Below are 16,204 nucleotides of genomic sequence, written 5' to 3' on the forward strand. Positions count from 1 at the left end.
GCATCTTTGAAGGCTCACCGGAGGTGAAAGGGTGGGACTGGGTGGGGGGGTTATAGCCCCTTCACGTTTTGCTGAACTATGATATTTAGGTAGCGGTATCAAATAAAATGGGGGAAAACGACCACAAAAAATTTGCCAATTGGTCTAGAGCTCATCCCCATCCCCCCCTCCCCCCCACCCCCCCCCCCCATCAAAGGGTGTTCCGGCATCCCTGCTCTGGTGATGTATAACCCTTTAAAGGTTGTATTTCACTTGCCCCGTGCTTTGTTGCCCAGTGATGTGAGCGAACCTATATTGAAAAAGTTTAGGATCACGGCAGTTTTGTAAAACATTTCAGCAAAAATTCTATCTCAGTGCCAAGCGGAAAAACTTGTTCGTAGTCCGTTTGCTAGACTAAACAAATTCCAGCTTTGTTTGTTCCGGTGTAATATGCGTAATATGCATTCCGGTGTAGGTCGGGTTTATTGTATAAAATCCAGAAATCTCTTTGCGATGAGCCAACAGTCAAAATTGCTGTGCATGATGAACAACACATTTGCTTTTTGTTACTCTGCTTATTCGCATTTAAACACATGACCGGTTATCAAGCAGAAACGAGTTTTAAATAGTTCCAAAAATTTTAACTGTATGGTGATCATCATTGTTGAGGCTCCCCCACGCTCAATTACACATCATTGTATTTTCATGCGTCTTAATGAATATGACTGGTTTGCGACGGGGGTATCATGCACTTTTTCGAAGCCTCGTATTACACTTGTTCAGCTCTTCGAGATGAGGCTCGCTGAATGTGGCGAACTAATTACTACGTTTTCCCAGCAGCCTTTTGCATTTAAACCTGTTCTTCGAAATCAGTGGCGATGCTGTGGGGATTAGAAAATGAGATGTTTTGAACTCGCCGCTTTTTCGCACAAAAAATTGTACAAAGCTTAACTTTTTTTAATTTCAATCATTCATATATTGGCGAACAAAGATGCCATACATACAGCGCACGTTGAGCTTAGCGTTGAATTTTGCATGTGTTGTACCGCAACTACTAAAAATGACTTATACAAATCATACTCGAGTGGCTTATACAAATGACTTATACAAATCATATATACAAAAATACAATACTTAGTGCGTGCTATTCTACTCGAGTGGAAAAAAGGAAAAGAAAATCACTGAACATATTTTACTGCTTTTTTTAGACTGTTTGGTTTGGGAACAGTTGATGCAGATTTCATTAAGAAAGCTCCGTGTGTATCCAGCCTTTCCCAAAAAAAGTCAATTGTCTTTGTCCTAATGAACAAAGCGTTGACAAATTTGCTTCTTGGTAGATGCTTTCCTTGAGGAAAACCTAGAACCGATTCAGGCAGTTTTATATCTTTTTTCTTGCAAAATGGCTTCTTTTGAAGATTGAGGAAATTGTTTTGCGTATTTAACATGACACAAGCTCTTTCGAAAGTATATATATTTGCAAAGCAAGTATAAAATTTGACATATCATGCACACAGATGGCCACTGATTTCTTTCGCTCACTTAAAGCATGCTGTGTTGGCTAAGTCAATTTACCACAAGAAGTTGCATGCAATGGCGGCTTTTTCGTTTGTTCGTCGATCGATTCCAAAACTGCTAGATGAAAAGACGACCGGGCTCTGCCAATTATCTGAAACATGTCGCAAACATTATAGAATTTTGCACAATCTGCGTTGTATAAAAGGTGTTGTCCCACAAGGCTCGAACTCAATTTTGTACTTAAAAGACACAACGAAGATACGAATGTTCTCCAGAAACTTGTGGTTGGGTCGAGGACCAATATATGTTCCTAATGAAGACTCAGGCCTCATCAATTACATGTATGCAACAAATGACAATGCAACATATGTGAATTTGCAGATGACAAAATCTATTAAATCATTAACATCAGGATTCATATACTTGACTGTTTGTAACAATGCAGTATGGTTATCTTTAAGCAGGTTTTTCAAGTACCAGCTTATCTCTTATATTCTAGATCTTCTTAATTGTTTCTTGATTTTTCTAATCGTTCAATGTTGTTAAGTCATATTAAACTGTCAAATATCAAAACATAGATGACAGCGATGAAACCAGTCTGTGCCGAGATAAAACCTCCTGGTGTTCAAGACCTTTGTTAATGGTTCTGTTCACGTGTGAAACAAACAATGGAGTTCATGCACAAGTTCTTGAGGAGTAAATGAAGCGTGTCGCTTAAGCCTCTAGCCATTGAGCTTCCTGTGTGATTTGATAAGCACTCAAATGGTGTAATTTCCAACTTTTATTGAAGAGAAAAACATTTTTCATATATTGCAAATTTTAGGGCAACAGCATGGCCTCTCATGTTACAATCCAAGACAGTTGTAGAGTAGGCCCACAGGATTAATTTGCTGTCAGTCTTCTTCGAAATAAAGACGATAACAAACAGTTTATAGATTTGCATCTTGAAATTATATATCAGCAAATTCGACGATACATGTAGCACAAACTATCTTCTTTACCTCACAAAGTATCATCATCATTAGCTGTATTCATTTTATAAGTTCTTCAGTAAACAGTGCTGATTGTCATCGTCTTCAAGGAATCGAAGAGTGCAGCGAAGTTGTAATGCATAAGCAAACTGGTGAGTAGCTAAATGCAGAACATAAATGCTATAATGTGTTGCACATATGACATTTTTCTCCCTGCTCTAAAGCGTTTACGAGGAGCGGTCGTAGCTAAGAATCTGCAAGAAAAACATGTTCTACAATAGAACGAATTTGAAAAAGTGATCATTTTCTCTAATTTGCAAAAAAGTTGTGCTAAATCCTGCAATTTGAGCAGAGACTTGGATAAAAATTTATCTAAAACCATCACCTCTCCTACGATTTATCCCGCCAAAAACTTCATTTGTAGCAATCGTAAAGAGTGTTATTCCATTGGTATTCCAGTGAAGCCCTTCAGCAATGCTTTCTCTGACATGTGTTTCTAAAGATAGGCAATCGTGCTGATCAATTTGCTGCTTGAAGCAATCCTTAGAAGATGACTTTCTAGCAAAGAGTTACCATCACAATCAACAAAACATGCAAATGTGTACTTACAGCATCTTTATCAGTTTCAGTTCTATTAGAAAAGCTACTGTTTCTGTCATCCTCGCAACTAGTCCGTCACCTGTTTCAAAGCCTACTATTGTATCTTACTGTGACCTCCTGAGCTTTGTTTACTTCTTTGACATGATATAAACGTTATGCATTTACATAAACATCCTAACGGACAAATTCTTTTGGCTTTTGTGCTTCTATCCATGACTGTTGGCTTCAGAATGCACAATCAGGACAAAGGCTTAGATAATGCAATGTGATGTAAAATGTTTACATTGACAAAAAGGGATATACGTTCATAGCCCCTAATGATACTCTTTTAGTCAAAAATTTTAAATTTGCGTGAAAAATTGGAAATTCATTATTTGGTTTGTTTTTTTGAGAACTTCTCAACTAGTAACCAGACACTGTAACAAAAACATTAGGTTATTCTGCTTCACCATTTCCCACGACATCATTTCACATTTTTGATATCACGTCTTTGCTGCTTCTGGCTCTGTCTTCCTTATTGTTCTTACAACGTAATTGAAATTGCAGGAAATAGTTAATGAAATAGTGACTGAAAGGTGATCAGGGTCGAAAATACTATTTGGGATTAGTAAAGGCTATTTTTCAAGCTTAAATATACATCAAGCATTCCAAAGATACCGGTTGGAAAATCATGGCATGGGAAAGATGTGGCTGATCATTTACGCTATAGAAACGAATTGAAAAGTCGGTCTTTTTATCATCAAGCAAACATGGTTACTGGCTAATTTGGAGACATGAATTGGAGTGTGTCATGATGCTGCTAGCTGTGGCATTTTTAGAGCATCTGACAATGCATAACTATTTCTTTTTCTTGCAAAAGCCGCATATCTTTCGGAAAGGAGATTGAGGAACCATTTTCTCTTTGTGAAGAAACTTTTAAAGACGTTGCGATTTCTACGTTTTCTTCTAAGCTCTATGCATTTTCACGTCTTTTGTCTGGCAGTGTTCGATATTTCATTCGAGTGTTCAACATTTTGAAAGCAAATATTCTAGATTCTATTAAGATGATAATTAAATAAACATAATGGTTTCTGTATTATTCTTTAATTGAGAGAATGAATGGGAATCCCTTATGATGAATTGAAAACGATATATTTTCATTTTGAAATTCAATGAGGAAATAAAGATCATCATAAAGGGACGAGGACAGTGAGACTTCATCATAAAATGAACTGATGGCCACTCCCCTTGACAGGAAACGTCAAAGATCCTCTGTGCGAAGAAATCGTCAGTTTATTATCTAAACTTGAACACTTGAAAGATGAATAATTCTTTTGAATTGCCTTTGATAGTCTTTATCACTATACTTTGCTATACACCAAGGCGTTCACGCCTCGTCAATGGACATAAAGGCCAAGGCATCAACGCTTCCTTTCTTTATTATTTTCCTTTGATACCAGAACAATGATCCACCCATGAACATGCAGTTAGGAAAACGATTATGCCAACTTGTCTTAAACATACTGTGTGTGTAATTAGGCTCAATGTTCGCTGTTCGTTCGGGCTTCTGGTTGGATATTGTTCTGACGTGCAGGTTCGTCCACATCACTTCAAAGATTTGTGCTCATGGCGTGAAATTGTGCTTTCGTCTTTGACCTCACGACGGGGAAATATTTTGCAGATTTTTTACATCACTTTCAATACATTGATTTACAGAAATCTTGAAGAAAAGTCAGCGTTGAAGTCTCGGTTCTTCAACTAATCAAGAATTTGTAAGTTTCTTTTAGTTTGATTTTATAGGCATTAATTTCAATTTGGATCGATATGTATCTAATCGACCTATCGTATACAGCTTTGTCTTTAAGATAATTGAGATTTTTCTGAAACTCCTTCAACTCACCATTATACAAAATACAGCTACATGATCTTCGTGTAGTTCCGCTACAATTTATATATTTCTTGATCTTCTTATATTTCTCGTTAGGTACAATTTGTTTTAAAAAGTTGAAAGATGTTTCTGCCCTCGCTGACTATAGTGTATTTCTGATTTTTGTCTTTCTGTAAATATTTCCTTGGCCAAACTTGAAACTTAGCTCAACTTTAACTCAATATCAGAGTCTGTCAATTTTTTAAATGTATTATTGTGATTCTAAGCTGTATTAACATTACGTCCATGTTATCCTCGTTACCCCTACCCGTAAATCTACAGTGGACGCTTATTGTCACACCAAATGTTACTTGAAAATAAAGTTGTGACTGTAGGCAGTATGTGATTATGATCAAAGTTAGATTAACCAGTTTTGGATATTTTGGATGAAATTTTATGTGACTGTAGCCAGCAATGTCACTTTAAGTAAACCTTCCAGGACAAGCGCCGATAATTTCGCAGCTGAAGATTTTTCACATAAAACTAATCTATTTGAGAATATTTATATCTAACAAACATATCAAATGGTTTTCTTTTACCATGACTTTAGTCGACAAATTTCCATTACGTTGTTGCAATGTCTGGCTTTTGTTTATTTTTATATGTATCCTAGCTTAGGCCAGAGGCATGAGACAAAGTGACCAAAAACAGTTCCCGCCCGCGACTTTCAAGGCCTCCACTGGACTGCTGCTTTGTATTGTTTGATTATTAAAGTTTCCGTAGCTACGCTCATCGTGTAAAACGAGCGTCAACAATAAACAGGTTCTCAAACAAAACTTATGAACTGAAGAATGAGTAAGGAGAGGTTCTTTGAAAAGCCAGTGATCTTTACGCTTCCCATTTGTCCTAATACGATGAGATACCTGCCCAAGTTCTTACATCTATTCACATTCGAAGATAATATGCGACCCGATCTGCTCTCGCGTCCTTTATTCTTCTACGTACTTCTACATCTGCCTAACCTATTTACACAGAACTATTGAAAATAGCCTGATTAAAGAGCGAAATGTGAATGTAGTTCTATTATACGCATTGCTGCTGTGAGAGCTCGATTTCACTGAGACAGACAGGCCTACTTCCTCTACACTGCCTTGGCCTTAGAATGCGTGTCAGCATAATTATCAAGCAGTCATATTAAACTGTTTCACAGCCAAGGGAACATTTAAGGATTGAAGTTCGTCGATCATCAGTGCATCAGTGCATCATCTTGTAAAGACGACTGGCCGGGTAAAGGTGTTTTTCAATTTTTTTTTGAGACTACAAGCATTTATCATCTCATCACCGTCTAAGAACTGCCTTTAGGAGAAAAAAGGTATATAAACAATGTTACAAACATCATACATATTCTGGCTGTGTAAGTATATCAAGTGGCAACTGCCAGTGTATCCTCGAATGGCTAGGCCCTGCTTCCACATGGGATAAGGCTAAAAGATGCGGGGATTTACATGGCATTTGTTCGGGGGTGATCGGGGGTGGTCATCGACCCGTCGAAGACTTGTCAGTTTGCAAACGGAATTTACTTCGATACCATAACCATAATATTTGCTGGAAGTTATTTTTCGGATCAGAACTTATCGAAGTACCTGATCATGAATGCATAATACCTAGTAAGACTCGTGAAGACCCCTTAATGTTCCTCAAAAAAATGGGAGATCCGATCTGTACACATGGGTAAAACTTTGAGGCCCGACTTGGGCCCTATAGTCACCTTTCCTTATATCCAAGTTGATTGACAAAGATTAGAAACTTTGGCTTGTGTAGTATTTTGCCATTGTAGTTGCAATGACCGTTCATGACCCTTCGAAGAAAGAGGTATAGTTCAGCGACCATTTAAAGCTGTATAGTTTAATTGCATCAATGCTATGCTTTGATAAAGCATTATGCATTTGACCTTGTTTGATGTTTTTACCACAATCAAATTTCCACAATAATTTTATTTACATATGTCAATAATTTTAGCTTCAATTTGACAAAAACTGAAGGTTGGCATCCGAGATCACGAAAATATTCTTAAATGTTTTAATTCCTTAATGCTGTCCCTCGGGTGCTACAAAAAAGATGTTTGATCTTATAAAAATAATTGTTGTTGTACTTTAATGGGTTCAGACTTCTTTGAACACCGCTGTGCCTAGAAACCTTCCTCTTCAAACGCGTTACGAGAATTTCCATAGCAGGTCAATAAGACATTCGGACAAAATCACGCGAAATATTTTACGACTGTCCTTCTTGTTGCATTTAGGCCGTGAAGATCTTAAAGATGGCTCCAATCACTCGCAAGCGGAAACGTGACTCGGAAAGGGCAGCCGTTCATTGCCAAATGATAGAAAACATGGGCTACTTCAAAGACCTTCCAACGGAGATTGTTGAAATCGTTCTCAGTCACTTAGACGCACCATCTCTTTCCTCGATATCGTGTGCGTGCAAAAAATTGCACGAGCAAACCCAGAAGGCTTGGAAAACGCTGTGCAGAAAACTCACCCTCGACTACACACCAACACCTCTCTGCGTTGCGTCACCTTCTGTTACGTCATCGCTATATTATTATGACGAAGCGTTGCGAAAGTGCACTAGTGACAGTAGTAAATGGCGAATAATAGCAATACGTTACTGGCTTTGCTGTCGTTGGAAATGCGTCGTTTGCTTCAGAAGCTGTGCCAGACGTTCAGACCCACACCGTGACATTCTTCTCTGTGAGTCATGTCACCCTGTGTTTTACAAAAGAAAGAGCTGTGCCAAGGTCGGTATACTTTGATGACATTTTTCGTTTAGATTGGGGGCACTGGACCCTCTTGTCACCTCCAGAAATTCAAAAAGCAGCAAGAGCTCTCGTCTTTTGTCAAGTTCCTTTCATTTTGATTTATGTGTTGCGTAGACACTAAATTTCTAGCTACTATTATTTTTGTCGCCTTTCTATCAGGTTTTTTATACTTTTAACGGATTTTGTTTGAAAACCTTAAGTGAAGGTTGGGTTTTCTTACTTCCTTTGTTAATTTGCTAATTTTCTTTGATAGCAAATAAGCGAAATATTTGAATGGTTTTCTTTAAGAGCCCCGTTTTGTTATAATTCCTGGGATACTTAATGACAAAGCAATACTTTAAGTATGTGAAACGATGCTTTAGTTTTAAAGACTTATCAAAATCTATCAGCTTTAGTAGGTTTTGGAATTGCTCCATACTTTTTTTCTAAGATTATAGTCTTTTGTTTATTTGATCTATTTGGAAAGCAGAAAAATGCGATTTTCACGCTATATGTCTTGAAATCCAACTTTGGAGTTATTAAAACAATAATGACACTCGGTCTCACCTTGTATCACTTTAGGATAATTTGAGAATAGTCTTGGGTTCAAAATGAAAAAAATTAAGAATATTGAGACTCAAAAATAGAATTAGATATTGCTAAAAAGCTTGAGAAATCAACACCAAAAGATAACAAGGGCTCCCCTATTCATTCTATTTCTAATATTTAGTTAGTATTTTTTTATGCAATTGGTAACTCTTCCACTACTCTTCAATCACCAGGAGCAATTCGGTTTGACGGAGAGAGATTTACACCTCATCGTAAGCAATGGGTATGAGTATTTAATAACAGACCTGATATTCCTTGCTCGAACAAAATACGGAGGCAAAGATGGCTTGGAACAGCGCTTACAGGAGAAGAAAGACCTGAAAATGAGACGAGAAGCTGAAAAAGAATGTAGTTTGGTCAAACGAGAATCGGAGGTTGTCGATGCTTTGATGCGAAATAGAAGCACATATAGGTATATATAAGATGCATTGATGGTTTTGCTTTAGAAGAGGAGGAGGGGGGTGGGGGATATTGAAGATTCTTGTAGAAGAAAGGGTCCCCTGAGATCTCGTTAGCTCGTTAAATAAAATTGCACTTTTCCTCTCACCCAACCCTTTAGAAATAAAATTCCCATTCTTCCTTTTGACCTTGATACATTTAAAGATAAACCAGAGTCCAGAAAACATTACGGTCGCACGGTCATTGACCGGAGGAATGTTTGACAAACAATAGAAATTTTGGAGGAAGGTTTTGGTTAAAAAGAATTTTAAAGACTCATTGCTAACAATGAGCCATTGCGCTCCGCAAGCACCCCATAGTGCATTTTTAGACAGTCGGAAATCAATTTTGGTTAATCCGTAGAAGTTTACTGCCAGTTTACTTTCTGGACTCTGAGATTAACTACGCTGTGTTGTGTAGAACAGATCCTGCCCTGTTGAGTAACTGTTGGGCCTTAATTCTAGTTCTTATGATGATATTCCAAGCGAGCTATGTTTTGTGGCAAAAGAAATTGAGGGCATGCACCTTCTGCCAGCGATAACCCATATTTGCAAGTTTGGAGGGGGAGAGAAAATGTTAAAAGAGTCCATCTGTTTTGTTTGTTAGTTAATGTGTGCAAGTTTACGTTCCATCGTGATGAAGCAACAATTTTGGTAAACCTGAAGTACATTTTACCCAGCTCACAAGTTGCAGTAGAAAATAACCCAACGCAATTTTTTGCAGAGATGTGCGCGTAGTCGACTCGAGGTTCATGCCATTTGTCTCTATCCCAGCAACGTATCGGAGATGTTCGTCACAAACCGCTGATGACGCCGCACTTTGGCTCATCTCTATGAAACATAGGTACAAGGCACGGTACAAATGTCTTTTGAACCAAATTTTGATACAGTCTTCAAGATGCAAAGGCTGCAAAAATATGCCGTCCCAAAGGTTTGTTCGCAGATTTTTATCATGTCGTGTCGTAGTGTCGTTTGGCCATCACTCCATATGAGCTAAGATATACTTGTGAATGTTGTGTTGCCGAACTCAATGTTGTGATTGGTATGAATAACTCAGCATTGCAGGACGATGCCTTCTCTCAAGTTGCTAAGAATAATGTACCTTCAAACAGTGGCAACGCTAGCTACTAAGCTGTAGGGGATGGGGCAGATAAAAGTCTTAGGCCACGCAGTTTTACTGTAAGAAAACATCTTTTTTACCAAAAAGGGACGCCCACAACTAACATTTGGTTAAGTAAAGGTGGTTTCAAAGTCAAAGAATCACATGACAAAGACTGCTTTGCCATAGTATCATCAGACATTTTCTCGTCGAATTTAGATGAAATACAATATTGATCCTTCCGAGAACTTGGAAGACGTGTTGCCCCTCTGATACCGCCATTGATTTCAAGAACTATGTTTCATGGAGATTTTTTGACAGACGGGCGATATTTTGGGAGATTAATAGAGACTCGAGGCCGCAAATTTCATGTAAAACGTCGAATTTTTTAAATCAGTGACCTTGAACTGACCAAAGTTTTTTGATATTCTTTTGGGACAGTTGCAGTCTGCCACTGCTTTCCTTCGCTTTCTAACGGGGGTGGATGAATAAGATTTAGACCGAGTGGGATGACAGAATAGCACAGAAAAAAGCTAATTACTTTTTTATGTACAATAATGTATGTATCCGCAGTTTCAGCCTACATTTGTTTAATAACGTTTGCATTTCCTACTTTCAGTATTGGCTCAGTAGTAACGTGTAGCCACGTGACAACTCAAGAGGCAAACAGAACATTTTCCTTCATTAAAGAAAATTTCCCAAAGGACATTAAAGCTTATATGAAATCGGGATTGCTGAGCGAATCTCCCAATGGACCCCAGGATTGCGAGAAATGGGCCGCTGCGGAGCTTTTCGAACGGGCGGAAAGAAAAATCAACCTCAAGAAGGCGCTGCAGGATCTTGAAAACGAGTGGCCTCCTATTGTCAAAGAAGGTTCGTTTAAACGAGTTTTTGAGATTCGCATCACATTAGATTCACATTCAACTTCTTGGATAAGATCAGAGAGACTAACATTTACTTCCTAACATTAACATTAACTAAAAATCCCATTTGTATGAAACTCCTAAATAAATATGTGGCTAATTCAAGTTAATTGATTGCTTGATTGTTCGATTGTTTGAATCTAGCTATACCAATTTATTACAGATTTGCAGTAAATCTTTGAAAAGCGCACTATGGGCTTATTTGTAAAAATTAATTTTTGGATGGGGGCTTAATCGACGGGGGGGCTCAATTTGTATATTAGATTTTAAAGCTGTCAAGATTTTTCATCAGATAATCAGCGGGTAACCAAATCTAGTAATTAATTTTTCCACCGATTTCGTCATTACCAGAATTATCTGCATCAACTAGTTTTTGGGACGGTGCAGCGAAATAATATCCTCTGGAGTAGAAAATTTCGCTAGAAATAAGTGAATCCTCCAGGAGGGGTTGGGCTTGTTCAAAGGTGGAAGCCTAATGGCAGATTTATAGCATAAGCATATACGGTTAACTACCCTTGCACCAGACATTAGTACCACCAGGGTGCAATGTAAACCACAATCTCTCCCTTCTGGATCGCTGTTATGACGTAGATCTGTTTTTCTACCACAGTTTTTCTACCAGCTTTTCCCAAAGATTTAACTTTCTTCAGCACCTAATTTTACAGTCATTTTTTTGACATGCTAAAAGATGTAAATGCATTATTATTGCAGATTTAAAAGATCCATTGAAATGCTCGATGGCAGAAGATTTTGTGCAGAAGGGAGTGGTGGTTCTTCAGCACCAAACAGGCAAATGCAGGCTGAAGCGTGCAAAAGACATCGCAAGGGTCATCTTAGCCGCTGCGCGTGGTTGGCAGAGCAGGAACTCAGAGCTTACTAATTTGATGGAGAGCAGGGGATTTGTGTCACCGCTTGATAAGCTCAAACCTGAATGCAAATCGTTAATGGAGGATTACGTGGACCATATGGTTATAGTAAGGATTAATTTATCATTATAGTTTAGATCTGTGTCTGAGTTAGCTAAGTCAGAATGGCAGTGTTTATAACAAGTTCTATAAAGAAATTATTCAGCAATAGTAAATATACAGTTTATTAACGTTCAAGGTCCAAAAGAGTGACCAATTCAGATCCTTTTTTTCCTTTTTTACAAGTTCTATAAAGAAATTATTCAGCAATAGTAAATGTACTGTTTTTAACGCTTAGGGTTAAAAAAGTGACCAATACAGATCTGCTTGTTCCTCTTTTTTCAAATTCGCAACTTGAAAGACTAAGTTTCAGAGATTTGTAACTATTAAATTCTTAGGTGCGGAATGGCACTATGGTTGCGTGCTCTGCTCTGGAAGTAGCCAATCAAATAGCTGCTCTTCAAGGAATAAGTCCCGAGCCAGGATCTCCTACAACAAAGAGGTGTTTTAGGATATATAGTGAATGCTTTCCTCAAGAAGGTAAGGAGTTCATGCATTCTTATCAGTTAACAGCGTTGTTAGGTTTTTTTGTTACTGGGTAAAGCCAACAAGAGCGCAAAAAGTGTGGGGCAATCAGAAAAGAGAGTAGTTGGAATTATCAAATATTTTTAGAGAACTCGCAGCAAGCTACTCTACGGCAACAATGTTCTGAAAGGAAACCGATGCCTCTTTCTTTCATCTCGTCAATGGAATACACATTAGAGAGAGTTGTAAGTTTGCCCAGGGACCATGGACAGTTTGCCCAGATAAGCCCCCAAATAATTTCAAAACTGTTTCTAAAACAATGCAAATACAAGCATGCTTTTACCCTTTTGCAAGTTTAGTGCCCCTAAACTTTTCAGCCCCTTTCATATCAATGATATGCTCCGTGTTCACTGAGTTTGATTATGTTTTAATGTGAAAGTTTTGTTGAGGGACACCTCTTAATAACAATTAACTTTTAACTACGGACAACAATCTGGCTGTGTAATATGCTGGTGCATTGATTCCTACTAAAGGAGGCTCTCGACTTCATTTTAGGCCATAAAATTATATTTTAGCATAACATTTTAGGCCACCCATACCACTGCTAATCGCTTACATTTCCATTTACTAAACCAAATTATCGGCGTCAATGCATCATGGGGAAAATCTTTTATTCGTTCTTATGATAATACGTGGCTTAAGCGACAGAACTGTTCGACATTTGTCATGACTGCTAATGCTAATGTTTTAAAATTTTTTTTTAAAAGATCCTACGTTGATGATGAAGAATCGGGAGAAGTCATTGAAGTCACGGATGGCGACACTGGCAGCGTCCGGGCAAGCTACAGAAGATAGGAAATATGCACGCTCGTCAATTGATGATTTCATTAAAAAGTAAGACACAACAAATTATCTGCCAACTTTTACAGAGCTGTTGAGACAACCCCCTCAACATGTTTTTGTAGCATGCATGTATTGAAAAATCCATCCTCTTCTTCCTTCCCTCCAACCAAAGTTGATGCATATGTACTTTAACAGCAGAGCTGAATCCAAAAAACATCACGGCTCCACGGCTGTAAGACAGAGGAAGGTTATGAAACATTAGCTTTGATGAAGGCCTATGCATCAGTTGACAAAAGTATATGATGCGAGAGCAATTTACCGTTGTGCTTGAATGTGTGTTGACCTATTCTTTTTTTCTGGCAAAGTGTAAAGACCAAAGAAAATGTGATTTTGCTTAAATTCCATCTATATGAAACTTTAATTGAAAAGGTACAAGAAAATTTCTGTTCTAAAAGGCAATTAGAACAAAATTTCGTAATAAGGAGGGCTGCAGCATTTTCTGAACCCTGCAACAGAGATGTTAACATTTAACTTTGTAGGGTTGCAAGATCTAATCGCCGTCGGTGCGGCATTGTAGATGGCCTGGAATGTCGATCTTTAAGCCTTTGCATCTACCAGCCTTGATTACCAATGTAACGAACCTCTAGATTGAGTTTATGCAAAACTTTACTTTACCGTACCTAGGATAGCAGTGGCTAGTATAGTTTGGGTTGCGTATAGTGAAATTAAAACAATGATAATTGAGGCTAGAATAACTACAAGCTATCCACGATTCGCTAGTGACAAACTTTTTTAAAAATTAATAGGGTCATTTGAGGATACCGCTCTCCCGAAACTGGCATTGTTAATGGTTCTAGACTGATTGCTAGGCTGCACAATATCGATCTTGACTACCTTTTTTAAAATAACGTTACTGTTGTATAGTTAGGGCAGGAACATAAAGAAAAACAACTTCGTTAACGAACTTTGATTATATGCAACGTCTAGCGTTTGTAAGCAACTTCTCCAACTCTCGTGCGTATACTAATTTAAAAATACATACCCCCTGGCTATCGCACCACGTGACCTCAACACGTGGGGACTGGACACGAACTTTTACAACAGTTACGTTTTTACAAAGTTTTGACCGCTGAATTTATTGTTTATCTTAGTGGCAGTACTAGCTCTTTATTTGGATACAAGCTTACTACACCAGAAGCAGTTGCTGAAATCGCTAAGCTAAAGACAAGAGTATTTTCAGACCAAGGACAACATTCAAAATTTTCTAATGAAGAGAATTTAGATACATAATAATATTGTAACTCTAGTATGTACATAAAATTGTGTTTTTGAATATTATGGCTCTTGTTAATGTTGCTGAAAATTTATTACAAAGTTTGATAATATATATGGTAGGTGTTTGATAAATTATTAAGCTATCATCGCTAGTTTCTTGTTTGATAACGTTTCAAGGGAAAGATGCTATTAGTCTTCACATAAGAAATAGACGTAAGAGCTATTTCCTAGTTACGTTTTTTACATATGTTAAGTAGGTTCCCGAAAATTGGCGATTTGTCTTAGGTAGTAAGTTAAGAAGGTAGGATTTTCATGAATGAGCAGTTTATATATTACAGCCCCCTTCCTAACCTTTTAGGACGACACCCCTGCCTCTCCCTTAAAAAGCCTTTTTAGTAACCAAATATTAACGTTATCATTTTTACATTGAGCTAGCATGAGTGCATTAAAATTCTGCCTCTTCCAAATTGTTTGACCTTATCGTATATCTCCGTGTAACGTGTTTACACCGCGTAAGACGAGTTCTGTTTTTGCCCTTTTAATGTATTCAAAAATATTAAGAATAAGCCCCGATGGAAATCTCTATGTCAGAATGAAGTAGAAGATAACGTTAAGCGAAAAGAACACTAAAATTTAAAAGGCTGTAAAACTTTTTCCTTATTGTAGTTTTGTACAGAGGGCATTATCCAAATAAAAAACGCGAGTATAAAGCGACATTTTAAACCTTTTCCTTCAAGATTGAAATATTGTCTCTCGATCACTTTCAATATAGGTATTTCTACGTTATATTTGCAGTTTATTCAGATTTCATAGAGTTATTCCTTTGCACACTTTTTCAAGCCTTAGCAGACGACTAAATGTTGGATCATAGTGGTAAAACCTCTTTCCATCACTGACACAACTTGTATATAGCCGATATAAGCAGTGCTTCGAAAGGAAAAGGAGCAATGTAACTTCCACGACCAAAAAAGGATGCTTATAGTGGATTCATTTTCTGAATTTATCAAGAAAACTTAAAATATTTTGTGTAGACTTAAAACCCAACACAAATCTCAGAGTACATATAGTGAACTGAAAACCTCCTGTAAGATAGATACCTGAATCAAAGCAATGCTATCTGTAAAAAATTAAGATAAATCTCCCTTCATCTGTTACGTGCTCAAATCGCTAAATTATTGCCTTTATAATGTTAGAGTATTAAAATCTTGTAAACACTCTGATGAAAATAAAAAATTTGTATGAAAAAAGTGCAGTCCTTATTTTTTAAAACCTCTGTCTTTTGTAATACTTTTCTTAAATATTACTCTTTTTTAGATTCTTACGACACAAAAAGATAAACCATGCCCTAGAGAGACAAAAAATTGCCCAGTTTTCAAGAAAAGTACACTTTATAACTCAGTGCAAAATAGAATGATACCTCTTGAGTCTTGATATGATTATGATAAAGTACATTCTTAAAGGATCCGTTCTCCTTGCTTACTATTCAGTGGCGATACAGAGAGGGAGCCTAGACAAACCGAGTGCCCTCGAGGAAATTAATGGAAATTGGGGTACAGAACTTGAAAATGGCTTTGAAAGAAGCAAAATTTTTATATCATATTGGCTAGAAACTTTTTCGTCTGACACTGCTCAGAGCATAAAATGCCAGAATAAGGGTCCGAAAGAACACTATGAAAAATACATACCCAATTGTGGGTAATATATTTTTGGATAATAAATCTACAACTGGGTATATATTTTTCATCATGTTCTTTCGGGTCCTTATTCTGTTGTTTTATGCTCTCAGGAGTGTCAGACGAAAAAGCTTCCAGCCAATATGATATAAAATGTTTGCTTTTGTCAAAGCCATTAACACAATATATAAGCAGGTCTCTCTCTCG

At 37.4% G+C, this 16,204-nt stretch overlaps 1 protein-coding gene across 4 annotated transcripts; it reads left to right on the forward strand.

Annotated features, from left to right (window-relative positions):
- Nucleotides 1-196: 196 nt before the first annotated feature.
- On the forward strand, nucleotides 197-16,067 carry LOC135692900 (uncharacterized). Of its 4 annotated transcripts, XM_065211236.2 has the most exons (10): nucleotides 197-2,617; nucleotides 4,761-4,816; nucleotides 7,211-7,708; nucleotides 8,491-8,729; nucleotides 9,479-9,685; nucleotides 10,473-10,726; nucleotides 11,488-11,750; nucleotides 12,080-12,221; nucleotides 12,974-13,100; nucleotides 14,201-16,067. In XM_065211236.2, exons 3-10 carry the CDS (start codon nucleotides 7,229-7,231, stop codon nucleotides 14,337-14,339), a joined length of 1,851 nt encoding a protein of 616 aa, XP_065067308.1. In that variant the 5' UTR covers nucleotides 197-2,617; nucleotides 4,761-4,816; nucleotides 7,211-7,228; the 3' UTR covers nucleotides 14,340-16,067. The 4 variants fall into 4 exon arrangements, with proteins under 4 accessions (XP_065067308.1, XP_065067310.1, XP_065067312.1 ...); XM_065211238.2 differs by lacking the exon at nucleotides 4,761-4,816; XM_065211240.2 differs by lacking the exons at nucleotides 197-2,617; nucleotides 4,761-4,816 and adding an exon at nucleotides 6,060-6,198.
- The last annotated feature ends 137 nt before the right edge of the window (nucleotides 16,068-16,204 follow it).

The sequence above is a fragment of the Rhopilema esculentum genome, chromosome 3 (assembly GCF_057945365.1).
Source record: "Rhopilema esculentum isolate cy_ngs chromosome 3, ASM5794536v1, whole genome shotgun sequence".
Taxonomy (NCBI): Eukaryota; Metazoa; Cnidaria; class Scyphozoa; order Rhizostomeae; family Rhizostomatidae; genus Rhopilema; species Rhopilema esculentum.